A 15284-nucleotide genomic window follows, 5' to 3' on the forward strand; every position below is an offset into this window, starting at 1 on the left:
CAAGAAAAAACTGGTCTGGAGGGGAATAGCTAAGATGCTTTCAAGCACTAGCTATGTTCAATTTCTGCTAGGCTTTGTGTAGGACCTAGAAAGCTGCACCATCTATGTAGTCATCAGTCCAACATGATGGCCATTGAGCTCAACCCTATTAATGTGCCAAATTTCTTCTATCCAATACACCTAAGTTTGGCCAATGCATTCTTACTGGCTAAGTACCAAGAATGCTCTCTTACATTCTCTACTAGAGGCAGAGTCCATACAGTAACCAGTCTCTTTGTGGACTCACTGGGTGCCACAAAGCAGATTCTCTGCCATTCCACACCTAAGCTAAGGAGCCAACTCTGACCAGGGACCTTGAGATTGTGGGGCATTATGAGGAAATCAAAGGTCCCTGTGCAGAATTTGGGCTGAGTCTATTAATGTTCTTAATATTCCAAGACTTAAAACCCCAGTAGACCTCAACTCTCTTGAAAAATCAGTATCTTTTTTGAGATCTGGAAAAATCAAGACTAAGTTACTTCTTCTCTGAACCCATTTTCTTGCTGGTCATTGCACATGACATGTACTCTAAAATAATGTTTCTCGAAGTTTAACTTGCACAGAAGGTATCTAGGAATCTTGTTTAAATGGAAATTCTGAGCTAGGAGTTTAGCTTAGTGGGAGAGAGCTTGTGTAGTATGTGGGAAGCCCTCGACCCAGTTCCCAGCATTGAGGACACAAAATAGGCACACTGTGATTAATCTTAACTAGAAACAGACCTGAGACTGCATTCTGACATGCAGCCAGGGAGTGCAGCTCCTTGCAGATACAGCACCTTGAACAGTGAGGCTATAGCAAGTAACTTCAGCCCCCAAGTAAGTCCCAAAGTGTATTTTCTTTAAATTTTTTATTCATCCTAGTTTTTATTAATTTTATTGAGAAACATATAGCAATAAGACAGTTTCAAAACTCATTAATAGGACAGTTTCAATAATTAATACATTGCATATTGTAGTCTTCTTAGTGGTTATTCATAGCACAAGATGCAGACATGATATCCTGTCCAAATACTATTAGTACAAATCTTTCTTCTCATTAAATTAAGAGAAAGTAGCTGTATATCTATCCTATTTTGTATACATAGATACAAAATGGTCCTTGCTTTGTATCCCCTTTTTTTGTTTAGCTTTGTTAGAGATGGGTATTCCATTGCCATTGAAATATTGTAGGTATGTGAATTCAGAAAAATAATCCAATATACTCCAGTAGTCCATAATATTAGAGGGTTATCCATAGGACTGGCAATGTCAAAGGTTGTTAACTTGAGCCTTTCACAGCTCAGCATATTAATATGGCTTTACTTTTTATACCTTGTTTTTATATGTTTCCACTGGGTTGTTAATACCAAGATAAAGCAAGACCTATATAACAAGAAATGTATCTTTTGTATCTGATAAGGTCAGTAAAGTCCCTTCAGGATTTATCCTGTAACCCTGTACCGCTGTTTGCACATCCTTTGTTAGTGTTAGCCATGTGGATGAGTCATGGCCATTGTCTGACCAGTTTGCTCTCTGTGAAAGACTGAGAGAATGTTTTCTCTCTATTTGACTCTCCTTAGGCACACTCTACATCATGGACCACGTTGCTCTGCTACCCCATAATCTCCTTGATCAGAAAATTTGGGACACAACTGAGTTAAATGATGTTACAGTATAGGTTCTCTTATGTCCTGAGTCTAGACTGAACTTGAAAGACTAGGGCCAAAATGTTGGCTGTCCTTGCATCTCTCCTTTTTCTCTAATTTTTGGTCTGCAAACTTAGGTTGTTAACCCTCCAGAAGAGAAACTTATTATTACCCTACAACATATGTAGTTGGGTTTAACCTCACTATCTGTCTGAATATCAAACATATTAGGCATAACATGGAACAGGTATTTTCCATCTAGTATTGATATGTTAAACTTTAAGTCTCTACAGAATATAGAGGAAAAAATTAAAAAATAAAAAATATTTTTACACAGAAATTTATTTTTTAAAATAAGAAACTTATTTTATTTAAGAAACTTCAAGCAGATGAGTATAATAATGTAGAAGTTATAAAAACAGTAATAGCACCAGCAAAAGCAATTTTCTTTTATTTTTTTTCAATTTCAAATAGAATCTTTAATAGTACCTGATAACTCATGACACGTCCTTTTATTTCCACATTCTTATGAGCATTCTGGTCTTCTGAGCTCTGACCAGAATCACCTATCTGGGGGGCCCAGCCCTAGCTCAGTTCTTTAAGTGGCTGCTTCCACAATGCTGGCAGACTCAGTTTGCTGTAGTTCGATCCCCACAACACTCCAGCCATGCAAAAGTGCCCTGAAGGCATTCAAGGAGCAAAAAAAAAAAAAAAAATTCCTTATGGGGTGCCCAGAATCACCTATCATTTTCTTTCTTTCTTTCTATTGTTAATTTTTTTCCATAATTTTATTGAGAAACAAATACCAATGAAACAGTTTCAAACAAAATTAGGGTGAGGACTAACTAATTAAGAGAGGGAAAGGAGAAGAGTTAGGAAACATGACACTGATAAGCGACACAGAAATTTAGAAAGCTAACCATATAGACCATTGTAGCAGGACAGTCCTGTGACATTTTTTTCTTGCCTCTTTTTTTTCATTTATTACCTTTTTTAAAACAAACATTTACTTGAGAGACAGTATGACAATAATTGGTATGTCATGACAAGCAGTACTTATTTAGAATATCAGAATGACAGGCATTCCAAGTATGACCCTAGTATTACACCTTGCTATCTTCAGTGCAGTTGCTTAGTTCACAGGTATCAGCATATATAGTTAGTCAGGGTGAGAATCTTACCAGTTAACTGCTAGTTTCAAAAACCTTCTCAAGCTTCTCAGGATCATTGCCTTACCCATCTTGTGTGTATAAATGTATGGCTTTGTTCCTGTTCTGTTTCCCAGATTTTCTCCTTGCCCTCTCCTCATTGTTCAATCCTCAAGTTCTCGCTTCCCTTTTAATTGTGTTACACATTTCTATTTGTATTTCTTCTTTTGAGTTCTTATACTAGGGAGACTATACAATATTTATACATGTGGATCTGGTTTATTTCACTTATAAGTATATCTTCAAGTGGTATCCACATAAATATAAATATTTCAAGTTTATCATTCTTTATAGCTGAGTAATGCTCCACTGTATAAAAAGACCACATCTTTTTCATCCATTCCTCATGTGACAGGCATCTTGATTGTTTCTAAGATGTGGCTATCACAAGTTGTGCTGCTATAAACATTGGTACACATATATCACTATGATATGACGTTTTCAGTTCACCCAGAAAAATTCCCAGTATGGGCGATATCTGGCTTGGATGGGATTTCCAGTTTTTATTCATTTGAATGAGAAAAAAATAGCAATGAGATGGTTTTGAAACAGGTTAGTAGGACAGTTACAATAATTAATACATTGCACATTGTCTTTTTTATAATATTTTAATAATTTTATTGAGAAACAATAGCAGTGAGACAGTTTCAAAACCGATTAATAGGACAGTTTCAATAATTAATAGATTGCATATTGTTGCCTTCTTAGTAGCTATGCATAGTACAAGATGGAGACATGATATCCTGTCCACAAACACTATTAGTACAAATCTCTCTATTCACTGAATTAAGAGAAAGTAACTGTATCTCTATCCTAAGTATTTTGAATATACAGATACAAAATGGTCCTTCATTTGTATCCCCTTTTTTGTTTAGTTTTGTCAGAGAAGGATATTCCATTGTCATTTACATATTGTATGTGCATGAATTCAGCAAAATATTCCAATATAGTCCAGTAGTCCATAACAGTAGTGGGTTACCTGTGGGACTGGCAATGTCAGAAGTTGTTGACTTGAGCCTTTTACAGCTCAGCATATTAATATGGCTTTACTTTTTATACTGAGAAACTTCAGCAGGTTTTTGAAACCAGCAGTTAATTGGTAGGATTCTCACCCTAATTGACTATATATGCTGATACCTGTGAACTAAGCAACTGCACTGCAGATAGCAATGTGTAACAGTAGGGTTATGCTTGGAATGCCTGTCATTCTGGTCTTCTAAATACGTACTGCTTGTCATGACATACCAATTACTGCCATACTGTCTCTCAAGTAAATGTTTATTTAGAAAAGAAGGGGTAATAAATGAAAACAAGAGACAAGAAAAAAAAAAGTCTTAGGGCTTTCCTGCTACAATGCTGTATATGGTTAGCTTTCTAAATTTCTGTGTAGAAATATGTAATTATTGTACTGGGGAGATGGCTCAGTAGAATAAGTGCTTCCCTGGCTTGCCCAAGGTTCTGAGTTCAATTCTCGGTTCCACCAAAAAAGAAAAAAATGTAATTATTTATTCCTATTTTTTAAATGTCTTTTTAATTTTTTTCTTCATATTCTGTAGAGACTTAAAGTTTAGCATATTGTTGTCTTTGTAGTAGTTACTCAGAGGACAAGATGAAGACATGATATCTTGTCTAAACAATATTAGTACAAACCTTTCTTCTCATTGAACTATAGAAGGTAGCTGTATATCTATCCTATTTTGTATAAACATATATATTTTTTCACTACAAAATGATCTTTTATTTATATCCCCCTTTGTTATTTTGTTTTGTCAGAGATGAGTGTCCCATTGTTGTTAGAGAAGTTGCACTTGGAGAAATCTTTAAAGGACCCTTTCAAATCCTGAGAGGATTTGACTGACCTTGTCAGATGTAAAAGTTACATTTTCACTTACGTAGGTCTTGCTTTAACTGGGTCTTAACTATCCAGCAGAAAAGTAGAACCACAAAGTATAAAAAAGTGATGCCATATTAATAATGCTGAGCTGTAAACGGTTCAAGCCAACGACTTCAGACAATTGCCAATTCTGCTGATAACCCACTACTATTAGGGACCATTGAACTATATTGGGTTATTTTGCTGAATTCAAGTACCTCAGTGTATCTTACACTAGACTTGGAAAAGATAATCATACTCTTCAACTAGGAAAGTTGCCAAGCAAGCCACAAACTTAGAGTTTTGTTTTGTGTTTTTTAAGTGGAGGGGGAACCAAAATTCTACCTAGCGGCAATTTAAGACTAAAATCAGGAAGCACAAAGAATGCATTGTTTGCCAGCGAGTGCTCAGAAATGCCTCTTCTGCAAAATAAAGATCCATGGGGTTGAGTAGGTCAAGCTTATAAATATTGCTTATACTCCTTTGCAAGTCGTTACTGCTTAGATCTCCAGTTCTGACTTGGACTCCTCAACGGGATTGTTTAATAAGTACAGCAGTACCCCATCACTAGCGATCTCTTGCTATAAGGAGCATTTTGTAAGTGGTAATTCATTTTAGCTTCACAACTACACAACAAGGAACTTGCTTTTTGTTTGCTCATTTTTATAAATGAGGACACAGAGACACCCCATGGCAAAATTAGTTGCTTATAGACACAGAGCAAATAACAGGCAGAACTAGTGGTTAAGCCCAGGAAGACTGACTCCTGGGCAATACATTGATTCACTGTCAAAGAGAACCTGAGCCAAAACTATTCACCTAATATGCTTTGTAAGATTCAAAGGTACCAAATTTTCAGAGCACCAAAAATATTGTGTATAATCTTGTGAAAAAGAGACTCTATAAATGTGACTTGCATAAAAATATTTGTCCTGTTTGCCTACATTGGCCATTGACTTCAGTTTTTCCCCAAAGATAAAACAAGGAGCAATCTTCCTTATCCTCATCTTAAAAGTAAGAAAAACTTTTTTAAAAATTGGATATAGGATCTCACTACTCAGTTCAGACTCATAGTGATCCTCCTGCCTCAACCTCCCCAGTTCTGGGATTACAGACATGAGCCACCACGCCTGGTTCTGGGGCTGGCACAGCATGCAGTACCAGGTATTGAACTTGGGGCCTTGCACTTGGTAGGCAGGCCCTACCAAGGGCCTTGCACTTGGTAGGCAGACCACTGAGCTATCGCCCCAGCCCCAAGAAAAACTTCTTTACCATCATTCACAGCTATCTAAATACCTACTGCTAAGAATTTTACATTTGAGGTGAATCCTGAGGAATAAATATTGGCTCTGTCCAAAGGAACAAGGGAAGCAAGGATGATGATAATGAACAAGGAACTAGCTACGGTATGAAGTAGGAGTCATTCATCACCCATCTCTTCATCCATGAAATATTTGTTGAGTCCCTGCTGTGGGCAGATGTGAAAATACTTTTGGTAGAGTAAGGAACCAAGCAGTTTTTTTTTGAAATGCAGCTGGCAGTGGGTTTCGTTGAGCCTTAAATGGCAAAAGATAAGCTACCAGGAAGCATGTGGAAAGGAAGGTGGGCATTCCATCTGGAGGAGGAGAGCAGAGGAGAACAGGTGAAGCTTGCATGTACAACCCAAGCCCTTCCCACGCTCAGTTGCACAAGAGGAAGGTGGAAACGCAGGGTAGAAGAGCAGTGACGACACTCTACAGTAAACAACAGAACACAGTGTGCATCTTATCTCTTCCAGTGGAGACCTTTTGAACTACACCCAAAATGCCCTGCTCAGAACTTCACACAGGCCTCCTCCTTTCACAAGATCCTACTGTTCTCTAGATTTAAGAGCTTTGATGACATTGGGACTTTGATTGCAGGGACAACAGGCTCAGCTTTGTCAAGCCAACTGGTTCTTGAAACCTGATTATAGTTGTGACACAATCTGGGTATCTAGTGATTCAATAATCCAGTTAACCACACTTGTAAAAGTCTAGGCCACTATAATGTGGCCTCTGTGGGGTTTTGTTTTTTTTCCCTTGCCCCAGTCAGTACTCAGGGTTGAACCCAGGACCTTCACACTAAGCTGCATTTTCAGCCAGTTTTTAGTTTTGGTTTGAAACAGTCTCACTAAACTGCCCAGGTAGGGCTTCAACTTTCCTTCTTCCTGCCTCAATCTCCAAGAGTGCTGGGATTACAGACACATACCTCTACATATGACCCATGCTTTCATTTTTGAGAGGCAAATATGCACAATCACTATCCTAGCTCCATCCTCTCATGCCCCACCCAGCAAAGGAAACTTCCTCAGTGAGTCAGCCTTTGTGGTGAACGACATCGAAGGCAACTTTTAAACTCAAAAGTATGGCATTTGCAAGAGTAGAATGTGTCATTACAACTTCACAATAGCATTGCACAATAGCACTGGATGTGTGCCTCAAAGGTGTCAGAATTACACTTTTAATTTCCATATCTCTGAGTCTTCTTACAATCAGCAAGGGTGGGTTCATTTGGGGGAAGGTTTTTTTTATTTTTTTAATCTGGTACTAGTTTGCTCATCTGAGAAAAAAAAATAGGAAGCCTAAGTCATTCTTCTCTACCTCTAGAAAGGGTCAGGGGAATTAAAATAAGGCAAGTATAAGTATAATAATAAGCATCATTATTAAAAATCCTTTGCAGATGTTAGCATGTGGCTTGCTGAAGCAGTAAAATCTCAATGCTTACAAAACATAAATCACCATCACTAGTGTATGGGTTTGGAAACCCCACACACTGGCCTTACTGTATAATTCAGAGAAATGGCAGAAACTGTCCATGCTAATGTGGGTCCACAATTGTTGCTGAATGATGTCATTCCTTCCTTTCCTCTGTCTAGCTTCTACGGCTCTAGGTCAGTGAGTTTGGTCCTTTCAGGGTAAACCAAGGACTGACTGATTTTTATCCTGCTCAAGAACTGCAGCACGTGGACTCTGGCTTCCAGTGAGCCCACCAGAATTTTCTCTTCATGGAACTCACCATGAACATGATGGCTTTGGACATGAGGCCCCTACCTTGGAAGATTCTGTGATTCTTCATAATTTCATCAGAAAAATCCATGAAATACATCTCAGCCACTTGGGTTAGCTTGAATTAGTGGATGGCATTGGGACCACATTCATCATACGTCACTTCTGTATAAAACAAAATTTGTAAATCCTAAATCCCAGGAGGAAAAGTGTCCCTCAAACAAGGAGTACCTACATTCAGCCTCTATCTATCTATCTATCTATCTATCTATCTATCTATCTATCTATGCAGTGGCTGACCACCTGCAATTAATTATTTAGAAAGAGAGACTAGTTCCTCCAATCACATTGCTTTCTTGAACGTTTTAGACCCTCAGCCTAAAGCAAAGGGAAAACACGGTATCCGCAGAGGTAAAGGTTGATGAAGAACATTTCGAACCAAGGAAGCTGCTTTCTGTTTCTTTGGCTGCCATCTAGGGGCTGATAATGAAATATCTCTGAACTGCTTGAATATTATAGAGAGAGGTCTGTCTTTGAAACAAAAAATCGACAGGCTACCAAACTGTTCTTGCAGACAGGAGACAATTATTCTTTCTAATAATTCCCATGTATATCTAAAAGTGGCATTCTCTTTTCTCTCTGCTGTTCTATGTTCTTTTCCCATGAAAAGAGAATTGATTTGATCATCTAATATTAACACAGGAAAGTTTCTGACATTGCCTGGGGGAGAAATGTGAAAGCCAGTGATTAGCTATGGGATGAGTACTTAGAATAGATGAGCCACAAGCAACACCGAAAGAAAGCCCTTAACGCTGAATTATGTTTCCACACAGACAAAAGGGATAAGGCATATAGGAGAGCCCAAGACTGCATATTAGAGAACATTGAGAAACTGGGTCAGAGGGAGGAACAGAAGCTAGGGGCAGGTGCCTTTTGAGATCATGTTAGGTAAACCACTATTGAAGCAATGAATGTAGAGACCTCAGTGGCATCCAATAGTTACTATTCACACCTCACTTTAGATAGAAGGTTAGCTGGCTTGAGTGTGCTCTAGCTGTCTCTCATACCCTCAGGGGCTATGCAAAGAGCAGCAGACCAGCCTAGACGTGCATTTTTCATATCACTAGCACATCTCAATTCCTCCTGACACTCCCTTCTTTCTCTCCACCCTCCACCTCCATCTCTGAATCCCCTCCCTATTTGAGAAACATCTATCTCCCTACTTCCTATTGTCTTTTATTTTGTTCTTTGTTTATGCTTCAGCTTTCTCATATAAGAGAAACCATACAACGTTTAAGCTTGTGGGTCTGGTATATATTTCATTAACATTATGGCCTTTTTCCTACAAATAACTCACATTTATGGTTCCTTATGATACAGTAGTACTACACTGTGTGTAAAATTTTGCTCAGCCATTCATCCTTTGACAGATATAGAGGCTGCATCCAAGATTTACTTGTGAATTGTGCCTCAATAAACGTGGGCATGCATGCATCATGAAATGGAATATGATGCATTTAACTCTTTTGGGGAAGACACCTTAAAGAGGAATAGCTGGGTCAAATGGAATTTCTACTTTTAGTTTTCTGAGGAATCTCCATTCTGACTTCAATAGTGGTTGTACTAGTCTACGTTTTCGTCAGCATTAAAAGCTAACAAGGATGTTCCGCTGACACGCATCTTTCCTTGTTTTGCATCATCGTGGAGTTTGAGAAGTCACCATGGCTTACACTAAAGGGAAGTCGTTACGAATGTGGGTCACAGAACGAATCCTGTCATTTATGATCATAGGCCTGTGTGTCCATTTTCTGAACCATAAATGGAGATGTCTTCTCCAGGGGGTTCCTGTGAGCATTAAGTGAACTTTGTGACTGGGACACAAAACAAGGCTCAGTAGCTGTGAGATGTTATTAAGTGTCCAGAGTTCTCCCAGTATTTTATATGAGTGGACTAATTGCTCCAATGTTTGAGCATTGAAGAATGTCAAAAGTCAAGGCCAAAACATGGAAAGTGAGATCCCTGTAAACGGTGCTGCTGCTCCATGAAAACTTTTTTTTTTCCTCCATGAACACTTGATGAACTCTAAAGCACTTATGCCCACACCACTCATTAGTGGTACCTAAATGAACTCTCAGAGTTCATTTTAACATTAGAAGAAAGCTTTAGCCTAAGAGATGCATTTAATGTAGAATTTTAAGCTCCCTAAAGCAGGAGAGGAAGGCCTTGTAAGATGCTAGAAAACTATGTACTTCCCGTGGGGTTGATCCTGCCTACTTGTACAAACCTGCCAGAGTTATGTTTTATAAGGAAGTAAACCTCTTCCTCCACAAGATGTTCTCTGGTTCTAACCTGTCTTTCTAAAAGTGTGATTCTAAGTATGAACCTAAAAAATAAGATGATTCTTTATGGGGGAGGAAAGAAAACCCTCTCCTGACTCAATTTCTTTTCTGGTGTTATTTAAAGATATGAAATGCCTGGAGAAGCTACTGAGAGAGGGTATCATCTATGGCCAGCCTCAAACCGGCAGAGCTTGGAAAAAAATTCTCATCCTGGTGGAAGGTGTCTACAGGTAGGGAACCAACTGGAAGCTTATGAACACTCTTGGTCCACCACAAGCTGACCAGGAGAAAGGCTGGTCTTTCCCAGCTAAATGAGGAAATGAGTTTGCCATGGAAATTATGGAGGAACTTAAGCCCACTACTAAGGGGAGTTGTCCGGTCCACTTTTGTGATGACTCTATCCATATAGCAATAGACCTTAAAGGTGGGCATGTTTTAAAGCCTTCCTTGTAAATGTTCTCAGAAGGTGTTGCTAACTTGTGTTGTTTCTTCACAGTATCTTTGGCTGTCTCTGCGTTTCAAAGACCTCTTATGGATGGGTTATCCAAATCAGAATATTTCTTGCCTTCGTATCTATACTAGATATTCTCATGGGCAGCCCTGATTCCCTACCTGGGTGCCTTCATGGGAAATGTAGCCAGCTACCAACTGTTTCACCAACTTGGCCGATGGTTGCCATCAAAAAGCCAAAAGCCTAAGCCCAGTGTGGTGATTCATGTCTGTAATCCCAGCACTCAGAAGGCTGAGGTGGGAGGATTGTTGCAAGTTTGCAGCCTGGGCAACAAAGTGAGCTCAAGGCCAGCCTGAACTGCATAGCAAGACCCTGTCTCAAAAAGAAATTTAAAAAAAAAAAGAAAGAAAGTACATCTGTCCTTTCTCCAAAGCAGGAACTGGGGAGAAGAATGATCTTAGCAACTGAAGACATATTAAAGATCCAGTTTACATATGTTTTTTGAGCTAAGGAGATAAAATACCCCCTATGCCATTTTGAGTTTCACTTTTACATTGCACGGTGAATTGAATTTGCTTTGTGCTCTGTCTGAGCTGATTATCAGTACTCAAATGAAAATTAAATTCAAGTTCTTCCTCTGCTGAGTGCCTTGGTCCATAAATGAAAGAAACAGGATCTGAATGCCCACTCCTAAATCATTACTCAAACAATCAGTGTTAAAGGAAACAAGGGAGACATTCCCTATGACATAATTATAGAAAAGTGAAAGATATTAAAAAGGAAAGAAGGGAAGGCTTTCACACTGGAGGAGTTTGGCTGAAAAAGAAACTTGAGAGCAGAAGTAGCCTTTTTTTTCCACCAGTACCAGAAGCAGTGCCTAAGGTCTTGAGTTACTGCGGCATGAATAACAAGTAGCAGAATAAATGCACCTCCAAATGGAAGAATGAATTCTTCCTAGTTTAAAATATGACTGTAATCATAATTAGTATCATTTTTATTTTAACCCTACTACTAACCAACCACCCAATAGCTGGATATCTCCAACACTGCAAACAGAACATCTCAAATTTCTAGTAACCTGATTTCTGTATCATATCACACTATTTCATTATGTCACCCCCAACAATATGCACTGTGTGTGAAGTCTTTGGGATCACCCCATGTCAGTCATCCTCAGCTGGGGTGTCTCTCCACACCATCCCAACCTGGATCCTTTTGGTCATTTTTAATTGCACAACTGCGGTGGGGCTCTATTGCCATCTGGTGGGAAGAGGCTAGGAACACTGTTAAGTACCCTGCAATGTGCAAGACAGCCCCTCCCAGTGAAGAAACATCTAGCTCCGCAAGGTAACAGTGCCAACACTGAGCAAGCCTGCTCACTGGCTCTAAACTCTTAGGAAGCTGCTTTCAGGAAGCAATCTCATATTAAGCCTGTGCTAATAGATAGGTCTTTCCCCCTCTGTGATTTGTGACTGCTCCCAGCCTGTGACATGCCCAATTAACCAAAGCACATCACGAGTCAGCCCACATTCCAAAGGAAGTAGAAGGGTCAGCTTATATATGTGAGGTATAATAGAAATATATAGTGAATGTTTAAAGTTTTAAAAAATTATTGCACTAAAAAATATTTTAAAACTGAGGGCTGGTGAAATAGCTCAGCAGACTAAGCACCTGCTTACACAAGTGCAGAGACTAAAGCTTGATCCCCCACACCACATGCCACATCAGCCCCACCCCTTGGCACACTGAGCCGGCCACTGAGTCTGGGCGTGGTGGCACATGTCTGTAATCCCACCGCTGGGGAAACTGAAAGCAGGAGGATCACTATGAGTCTGAGATGCATAGTGAGACACTGTACCAAATACATTTTTTAACAAATTTCCACTAATCTCAGTTGCTTTGAACACACTTATCTTATTATTCCTGCCACTTTTGGAAGCAGTTCTAGAAGTCTTTTCGCATGAGTGTCTCCAGGAGATATGATCAAAAATAAAGTGAATGCTGCTGTCCATTGCCACTCAATGGAAAAACAAGCTTGTAAAACCATTACAGTGTGTCCTCATCCACCTTTTTCACCAAATCTCACACCAGAGAATTTGTGGATCCTCCCCAAAGTCAAAATGACTGTGAAAGGTAAATAGTTTGAATCAGCTCAGGACATCAAGGCAGCCATGACAACACAGCTAAGGACACTTAGGATAGAAGACTTCCAGAGCTGCTTCAGGAAGTGACAAGAATGATGGGACCAGTGTGTTCCAAGTAAGGCAGAGTATTTTAAAGGGGATGAAAGGCAATATGTCTTCTTCTGTAATAATTTTTAATGTAAACATTCTCTGTAATTTTCATAGGGTTAGGCTAAGAGTTCATGAACAAAAATCAAATTGTATGTGTAATACTAGAAAGAATTAACAGATGCGACCTCCTCTTATTGAGAAGTTTTTGCACATCAAAAGAAATTACCAACAGAGTGAAAAGACAACCCATAAATTGGGGAAAAACCTTTATTAATAAGCACTTAGACAAAGGTCTGCTCTCTAGAATTTATAAAGAACTAAAAAAATATTAGGGCCCCAAAATTTAAAGACCCAATCCAGAAATGAGCATCTGAGGTGAACACACACTTACCAGAGGACAAAATTATAGAAGCAAATAAATATATGAAAAAATGCTTCGCATCACTAGCCATCCATGAAATGCAAATGAAAACAACACTGAGATACCATCTCACCCAAGAGAGAATGGCTATCATAAGGAAACCAACCAATAACAAATGTTGGGGAGGCTGTGGGGAAAAAGGAACCCTTCTTCATTTACACCATAAGCGGGGCTGGGAAGAGTGGCAGGTAACCATCTATAGGTGAACTCTATCACAACAGCTTAATCGCCCAAGTATTTAGACAAAGTCTTATCTTCCCTACACTTCCCTTGGCAGAAAGATTACTTTCATCCCATCTACTGAGGAACTGTGGCTCTAAGTGACCTGACAGATTGTTGACAGGGAGAAATCAGGGCATCTTATCATCAGCCTTAGTGGACCTGCAGTTTTCTCATCTATAAAATCAAGCCAGCTTCAGTGGAGTTCCTGAATGATAAACCTCAGCGGGAAAGACCTCATAGGAGTGTTCTAATTTACAGCTTTACCGAAAGATACAATTCCAAAGGGCCAAGGTTAAGAACGTGAAATCAATAGTTCACAAACACATTTCTGTATGTAGGAACATACACTTGGTTGAAAATTGCCCAGAGCTTCCTTTGAATTTTTACCACTACATGTTTTTCTCTTGTTTGTGGTCTGCCAACATGGGCAAAATACCATCTCTACCAAAAGTTCACACACAACAGTTTTCTCATAAATCCGAAGCAGACATAACAGCCAAATCAGAAATTTTCAAGCTATTTTTAGGATAGGAAAGGCAAGACTAAGCAGTCATAAAACTGCACAAAAGTAACAGCAATAAGAACAATAATGCCACCATCCACAGGTTCTATTATTGTTATGTATAATATAGGGGAATCAAGATTTGGAGGCAGGTCTCAGACTGGGATCAAAGCCCTGTGACTTGTCTACAGCTGTTTATCCTCCATGGGGCTCTTTGATAAATATTAAATAAGGTCATATGAGTACCATTTGACAGAGGCCTGACCTACAGAAAACAAGAAAGGGTGGGTTGTCTTCATCCTGAGATTTGCTCATTGTCACTTGAGAAAACTGAAGGTTAGAAACCAAGATGCTACTTAAGTAACAGAGTTGATCTACCCAGAGGGCAAATGGCACTGGAAAAAATCACCCGTGTATGTGCATTTCACATGTGCAATCTTGAATAAGCCTCCCAGTAGCCCTCAAATTATTGCAACAGGGAGGAAACTAAGGCTTAGAGGCCTGAAAAGCTCACCCTTACCACAGGACAGATCAATGACGTAACCCAGGACTGGGATTAAAAACAGGTGGCCAAGGTAGGACAAAGGCTCAGGGTAAACAGAAGAGTCAGCCCACCTGTCCACGTGCAGGGACCTAAATACAAAAAAATGTAAACCCACGCATTTGATCTTTGTAATTATCCTACTTACACATCAATTTCCTCCGTGAGATAGAGGGTCGGAAAATCAGTCTAAACTTCAGTGAATTCACGACTTAAGGATTAAAATCACAATAACATTACTTCAAATTTTCTGACACATGTTTACTTAGTAATATTTTGGCTTTCTCTCTGTGTTTTGTATTGGTTTTGGTCATGGCTTTTTTATGTACAGGGATTGAAGCTTGGGCCTTTGCACTGAGCTATATCCCCAGCCCTTTTTTATTTTTTATTTGGAGGCATGATCTCTGTAAGTTGCTAAATTGCCAAGACTGGACTCAAACTTTCCATTTCTCTATCTCAGCCTCTCAGATTGCTGGAAATACAGGTGTGTACTGCCATGCCCCTAGCTATACCCGTCTGAGAATGTTTGAAGGTTTATGTATCTCAGAATTTTAGATTTCTTATCAATTCTCAATGCCTGAAAAATAAAGAGAGAAGGGTGTCCCAAACAACCTGGGTCAAAAATTATCATGGGTGGAAGGCAGCTTTGAGAATATAAAGCATCTAAAAGTAATACCCAGCCCTTCCAAAACAGGATGCTAAGGTCTCAGGATGCCATATAATCTAAGAATGGAATAAGAGTAGGCCATTCTCCTCTCCAAAACAGTGTAAACCAGGGCCAGGAGATGGCTCAGTGGAATAAGC

General features: G+C 39.3%; 1 protein-coding gene across 1 annotated transcript in view; it reads left to right on the plus strand.

Moving 5' to 3' along the window:
• Sptlc3 (serine palmitoyltransferase long chain base subunit 3) overlaps positions 1 to 15284 on the plus strand; it is a 186076-nt gene that overhangs the window by 126986 nt on the left and 43806 nt on the right. Inside the window, exon 7 of the mRNA XM_004634340.3 lies at positions 10234 to 10339. Coding sequence (XP_004634397.2) covers positions 10234 to 10339 — 106 coding nt within the window. The remainder of the gene's footprint in view (positions 1 to 10233; positions 10340 to 15284) is intronic.

Source organism: Octodon degus, unplaced genomic scaffold (genome assembly GCF_000260255.1).
Source record: "Octodon degus isolate 3935 unplaced genomic scaffold, OctDeg1.0 scaffold00060, whole genome shotgun sequence".
Taxonomy (NCBI): domain Eukaryota; kingdom Metazoa; phylum Chordata; class Mammalia; order Rodentia; family Octodontidae; genus Octodon; species Octodon degus.